General features: G+C 50.1%; 1 protein-coding gene across 1 annotated transcript in view; it reads left to right on the forward strand.

The window, feature by feature from the left end:
* Nucleotides 1-319: 319 nt before the first annotated feature.
* Nucleotides 320-6,661, forward strand: part of LOC107117766 (C-type mannose receptor 2-like) — a gene marked incomplete at its 5' end in the record, with an annotated part of 25,180 nt that continues 18,838 nt past the window's right edge. The window contains 3 exons of the mRNA XM_015419929.1: nucleotides 320-480; nucleotides 5,636-5,703; nucleotides 6,243-6,343. Coding sequence (XP_015275415.1) covers nucleotides 320-480; nucleotides 5,636-5,703; nucleotides 6,243-6,343 — 330 coding nt within the window. The remainder of the gene's footprint in view (nucleotides 481-5,635; nucleotides 5,704-6,242; nucleotides 6,344-6,661) is intronic.

Genomic DNA, 6,661 nt, shown 5'->3' on the forward strand with positions numbered 1-6,661 from the left:
TTCTTAAGGCTCATTGCCTCTGCTGATCAGATGCTGGGAATGAACCACAGGGAGTGGCTCTGTCTGTATGCTTCCCTTGACAGTATTTGGGTGGCCTCTTTTGGGAAACCTCTGTGTGTGTATGTGTGTGTGTGCGCGCGCCACAATGTCAGAACAAATAGTTCTTCCACTGGAAAAGCCAAGCACTCGACAAATTTGTTTATTTATTTATTATTTTCGATTTGTATCCCGCCTTGCCGGTGCAGATGTAAAGGGGGAAAAAGGGTCGCTGAGAAACGTGTTTCATTGTGATTCTGCTTCTATCTCCACTTCTCCACAGGGGGCAACGAATGGGTGAAGTATCAGGATGCTGAATACAAGTTCTTCAGCCTCCATTCAACTTGGGTGCAAGCCCAAAGGATCTGCACCTGGTTCCAGGCTGAGTTGGCATCCGTTCACAGCCAAGCTGAGCTGGATTTCCTGGGTCAAAACCTGAAGAAGGTAGGGGGGAGACTCTCAAGCCGATCGAGGTTGTGTCCTGACAATAATGTGTACAGTGGTAAATTGACATTAAAACAGAAACAGCTGAAATTGCCTTCAGTTGTGGGAGAGATTCCAGGGTGCGAGTGGCAGGAATTTGATGGCTGAATGAGGCCAAAAATTTAGGAACACGCATAGTGCACTTTATTCTGCCTCTTTGCTGAAGGCGTGGAGGGGAGGAGAATGCAGGAGATAACTTGTGAATGTATTAATTAGTTCGGTATTATTATACAACCCCAGGAGGTGCCTTTTTCAGCATTCTGTCATCATAAGGCCTGAAAGTTGCATTAGTCATCAAATCAAGGTCGTTTGCCCTTGGAGCTTGAAGGGCAAAGTTGGGGTGGGACCTAATCTGACCCTGGGCTGGGTTGTTTTGAGCTGTGAAGTGTCCCTATTCCCGGTTATCTTTTTTGCCCCCTTAAAATGGATGGGAAACGCCCACTTGTGCTGGGTTTAGATCACATGAAAAATACACTCTGGCCCCGGTCACACGGGAGATTTTGATCATAAGGCCTGAAAGTTGCATTAGTCATAAAATCAAGGCCGTTTGCCCTTGAGCTTGGAGCTCTTTTTGTAGAAAAAGCCCAGCAGGAACTCATTAGCATAATAGGCCACACCCAACAACAGAAACTCATTAGCATATCCAGCCACACCCATGAAAGCATAGCTCATTAGCATATTAGGCCGCACCCCCATGTGACCAGAAGTGTGGTCATCCAGCCACACCCACCTTTTGCTTGTTATTCTGCTGACCTTGTCTGTTGTCAAAACCCAGGGCTTTTTTTGTAGCAGGAACTCCTTTGCATGATAGGCCACACACCCCTAATGTAGCCAATCCTAATGAGTTTCTGCTGTTGGGTGTGGCCTATTATGCTAATGAGTTCCTGCTGGGCGTGGCCAACTTGGGAGCCAGCCGGAACTCCGTTCCTGTGCGTTCCTGCCCAAAAATAGCCCTGGTGGGACCTAATCTGACCCAGTTTCATAAATATCCACTAAGGAAGGGCTGGGCTGGGCTGGGCTGTTTTGAGCTGTGAGGCTTCCCTATTTCCAGTTATCTTTTTTGCCCTCTTAAAATGGATGGAAAGCGCCCACTTGTGCTGGGTTTAGATCACATGAAAAATACACTCTCTTCCCCTCCCTAGTTGGGTGAGAATCCAGCGTTTCCTAAAGTCAGGAGGCTTTGAATGCCCCGTTCTAAATGCAGAGGGAACTAAGTAGTGCTTGTTTGGTCCATCGGGTGGGCGAAGCCTCGTTCTCAAAAGGAGGACGGGCCTCAACGGGCCCCTCGCTGCTGAGGGCGGGAGGCTGAGGGAGAGGGGAGAGAGGGAGGGCTGCTTTTCTGCATGTGCGGGGTGTGTGTGTGTGCCACAGTTGTAGAGGTAGGGGTGTGCGTGGGGTACCTCTGCGTGGAGGTGTGGAAGGGATAGGGAGGTGCAGTCGCTCTTGATGACCTTGGTGCTTGCTGGGGGGGGGGGGGGATGCTGTGCTGTGGCTTTAGATGTAAAATGTGCTGCTGTGTGAGAGAGAATATTGACATGCATCAAGACATCACTGCCTCTGTTCCCTGTCAGGAAAAACATGTACGTGTTTTCTGTAGCCTCCATCTTTTGTCTACTTCAGTCTACAGTTTTGCTTATTCCCCGATGGATCTGCTCAATGTTTTGAGCTCCACCCTCCCTGGCAGTCTTCAAGCAGCGGCTGGACGAACACTTGTCAGGGATGCTCTGGGCTGACCATGCATTGAGCAGGGGGGGGTGGGACTAGATCAGGGGTGTCAAACATAAGGCCCAAGGGCCAGAACCAGCCCGCCCAGGGCTCTTATGTGGCCCGTGAGCAACTGGTGCCAGGGAGGGAACAGGAGGCTGGCTGGCTGGGGTGGGGGGAGTGGGCGGAGCCACTCCGATTATGGCTTCATCACAGCAGAACAACCTCGTCTGCAGTGCTGCACTGCTGGCTCTCCAGTCCGCCCATGTGGGTTTTCCTCTGTACCCCCCTCCTAGCCCACGTAGCCTTGCAGTGAGGATACAGCAACCGGGAGCTTATGAGCTGCTGCCATTTATACAGTTTATATCTCTGGTCCCTGGCATGACAGCCCAGCCCAACAAAGTGACATTTATGCCAGATCCGGCCCTCATAACAAACAAGTTTGACACCTCTGGACTAATTGGCCTGTATGGCCCCTCCCAACTCTGTGAGTCTGTGATCTCTGCCATGTATGTAATTGGCAGTCTGTAGCAACAATGGATTATCGTTAGCAGAGTGGTTTAGCCCCCTTCTGCTTTGTGGCAGTGTAAGAATTACAGCAATGTATGCCTGGTATGATAAGGGCTGCGGTGGCTCAGTGGTTAAGACGCTGAACTGCAGACTGGAAGGTCTGGAAGTTCAGCAATTCGAGACCCGAGTGCCGCATGACGGAGTGAGCGCCCATCTCTGACTCCAGCTCCTGCCAACCGAGCAGTTTGAAAGCAAGAAACTGCAAGTAGATAAATAGGTACTGCTTCGGTGGGAAGGTAACAGTGTTCCATGCCCTTCAGCATCTAGTCATGCCGGCCATATGGCCACGGAAACGTCTTTGGACAGCGCTGGCTGTTCGGCTTGGAAACAGAGATGAGCACCGCCCCCTAGAGTTGGATTCGACTGGCTTTCGAGCAAGGGAAACCTTTACCTTATGCCTGGTATGGCAGAGACCCTAAACTTACTAAAGCTCATGAGTGCCCCCTAGAGGGAACTTGGATTCCTGGAATGTTACATTAGAATGACCCTTCCACTTCCATTCCACACTGGACCATCCTGCCGGAGTTAACCCCTTTCAGACAAAGGACATTCTGGTTTGGGCCAGGCCACCTATTTGTTATGGAAATTCAGAGCCATCCCCAGATGCTTGATGGAGGTGGGACTGGGACTATATTTGTTACCATCAACATTGCAATCGAATATCATCCAAATAATTTACCGGCACAGTTTACAAACAAAGAAAGCCATTTTGTATGGCTCTGATTGTTAATCGTAGCCTCTGACATCAGAGATGGGGATTTGCATGGTCCTTGTCACTCTTAGAAAGGTCCCGTTCCATTTACCGTAAATATGTGGACATTTGGGATTTCCCCTTCTTTTCAGTGGAAACCGAGGCCACAGGAGGTTGAGTGGGGTTAACAACCCCTCCAACTCCTTGTTACTCCTTGTTACTGCAAGGAACTCTGTGCATGCTCTGAGGAACCTGCTACAGCCTAGGTAACACATTTAGCTTAGTTAGTTCAGTTGTATTGCTTTTCATTTGAACACCCCCATGCTGTTGGAGCTGTGTGCCTTTCTTTGTATTTTGTTTTTGCCCTTTTCCCATCACTTTTTGAATCCAGCCACCCTTTTCATTTTTCTTCTGTCTTTTATAATGCACCTTTTAAAAGACTTTTTTTGGCTTCGTAAAATTTATTTCTTTGGGATATTTCTCTCCATCTCTTCCCCATGTGCTAGACTGTAGGGGTGCAACAGAGTTGGTTATAAGGTATTTCCTAGGGTTTCTACTCTGTCACTTCATTATTGTTCTAGTACTGCACTGGAAGACAACCTTCTCAGTGGGTCAGTCTACATGTTCTCTGGAGATCCTGAGTGGTGGCAGCAGGTTACCAATGTGTTTTCCAGGGAACCCTTGGTCTGAGGGCGCTTCCAAGCAAGGAAAGACACCACTTTTTCCTTCCTACCATAATACCTGGGACACTTTCCAAACATATGAAGAATAATTCCTTCAAACATTATTTTTCCCTTGTGGTGGAATGGTAGTAGCAACTGTGGCCCCTGTGCTGTTGTCTTGCATCTACTAGAAGAGATACGTTTATTTAATTTAATTAATTCATTTACACTCCACTTTCACCCCAGGTTGTTCAGCCATAGATTTCGTTACCCTTTTTCCTTGCTGAAAATAATGTATATATTTACTGTTGAATGTGTTTGTTTTTTTAAGTAGCCACTGAGACTAGATCTAGGATGATGAAGGAATAAATAAATAAAATAAAGGAAGGCCCCTGCCACATGGGGGAAAAACTGGCAAAGTGCGGCTTTTTAAAGCCGCACCAAAAAAGACACGCGGCGGCGGGATCACATAGATCCCCTAAGCCGCCGCGCACTTCCTCCCTGGCACGATCAGATGCCGGGGGGGAAGCCACTGAAAGGGGAGCGAGGCAGCCGAACCGCACATGTGTGCACATGCGCAGTTCAGCCGGGAGCCGGGATTGCTCCGGACGAAGCGCGCGGAGGTGATCCTGCTTGATGCGGCACTCCGTGGTTCTTTTTCACTGCGGGTTTTCGTCCGGAAGGGCCGGATCGGGGACGTGTGCGCACCGCTTCCCAGATGTTGCGGTGAGATCGCGCCCGTTTGCTGCGCCCCCAATCCGTCCCTCTCCCGGGCCAAAACCTTCCATGTGACCGGGGCCAAAGTTTGTTAACCCACTATGTACCAGTATTATAAACTACATATTTTAATGACTGTATTGTATTGTTGAAACAGGGTCAGTTGACTGTATAATGAGAATGAATGGAGTTGCAGCACAAAATCCCCCCCCCTACCCACCGGCTGCTCCTGGAGAATAGCCACCCTTGTCACCTCAAATAGATGGCAGGACTGCCCAAAGACCTCTGCTTGAGTGGCTGAAGACTTAATCAGAGCGTGTACTTTCCGGCAACATGTGCCAGGGATCTAGCTGTCCCGTGAGCTCACGCATGTGCACTGCCTGAGGGTGTGTGCCAACCGAGAGAGGATGCAGGCGGAAGCACACATCTTGCAAATTCTACAAAACAAGTGTCGTTCGTTATCTAAGAATCTGAGTTAGTCGTGCCAAAGCGCATGCAAGGTTCAAGCTCTCCGGAATCTCAGTTGTTTCCCGTGTGATTAAGGAATGGTCTCCTTTAGGGTGTCTTTTGATGCTCACTCCGTTTGGCTGAAAAGGCGCAGCGGGGTGGGGTGGAAGAAGACAAGACAGGCGTCCCGGGGAGGCAGTTCTGGGTGTTGGGTGGCAGGGCAATCTCAGGACCAAGCCGGGCTGGTCGTAGGAATGACACACTGTCTTCGTTTTGTTCTATCCTGTTTTGTGCATCTGCTGTGGATACGCCTCTGCTTGGCTAGCTCCCGAGGGGCCAGGATCAGTACTGGTGGATTGGGCTGAACACCTATGAGAACGATGGACGCTTTCGGTGAGTCTCTTTTCCTCTGTGTCTGTGCCCGCCCCCACCCTGCCCCACCCTCATGGATTCATACCCGACTGAGCTTAAAATGTGGACGCCTCCCTACAGGTCACACCTGGGGACACATTTTAGTTGACCTCAAGAAGGGGCATTTCATGGATTTTGTGTTTGTGTTTTGTGTTGAGCTGCGGTGGCTCAAGTGGTTAAGACGCTGAACTGCAGACTGTGGAAGGTCAGTAGTTCAGCAGTTCAAGACCCGGATGCCGCATGATGGAGTGAGCTCCCATCTCTAGTTCCAGCTCTTGCCAACCGAGCAGTTCGAAAGCAAGAGATTGCAAGTAGATAAATAGGTACCACTTCGGTGGGAAGGGAACAGCGTTCCGTGCGCCTTGGTGTTTAGTCATGCCGACCACATGACCACGGAAACGTCTTTGGACAGCGCTGGCTCTTCGGCTTTGAAACGGAGATGAGCACCGCAACCCTAGAGTCGGACTCGACTGGCTTTCAAGCAAGGGAACCTTTACCTTTACCTTTTTTTCCTTCTCCAGGTGGTCTGACCGTTCCCTCCTGAACTTCATCTCATGGGCACCAGGCAAGCCACGGCCGATCAGCAAGGACAGGAAGTGCGTCTACATGACGGCCAACCAAGGTGAGCAAAGGGCAAGCGGAACCCGCCTGCGTTTCCTAGGCAGTGCAGAGCGGAGCAAAGACCGCCTCCTTCCCTTGCGTGTCCCTCTTTTTGTCTCTCCGGTCCACTGAGGCTTCCAGCGTTTCTGGTGAGGGCTCCAGGCGCCCTTCAGCTCCTGAGCATCTTCCAGCTTCTTACCCTTAAAACCTGTAGGCGCCGGAAGTGTAAAGATTATTAGAGCCCCTTTCTGAAGGAGGAAGTTGCTAGTTCTCATAGTGGGGATGATTAGGAATTCCACCCACTACCCTGCCAAGTTCCTACGGCTGGGGATGATTATTT

Source organism: Gekko japonicus, unplaced genomic scaffold (genome assembly GCF_001447785.1).
Source record: "Gekko japonicus isolate JY-2015 unplaced genomic scaffold, Gekko_japonicus_V1.1 scaffold3781, whole genome shotgun sequence".
NCBI lineage: Eukaryota > Metazoa > Chordata > Lepidosauria > Squamata > Gekkonidae > Gekko > Gekko japonicus.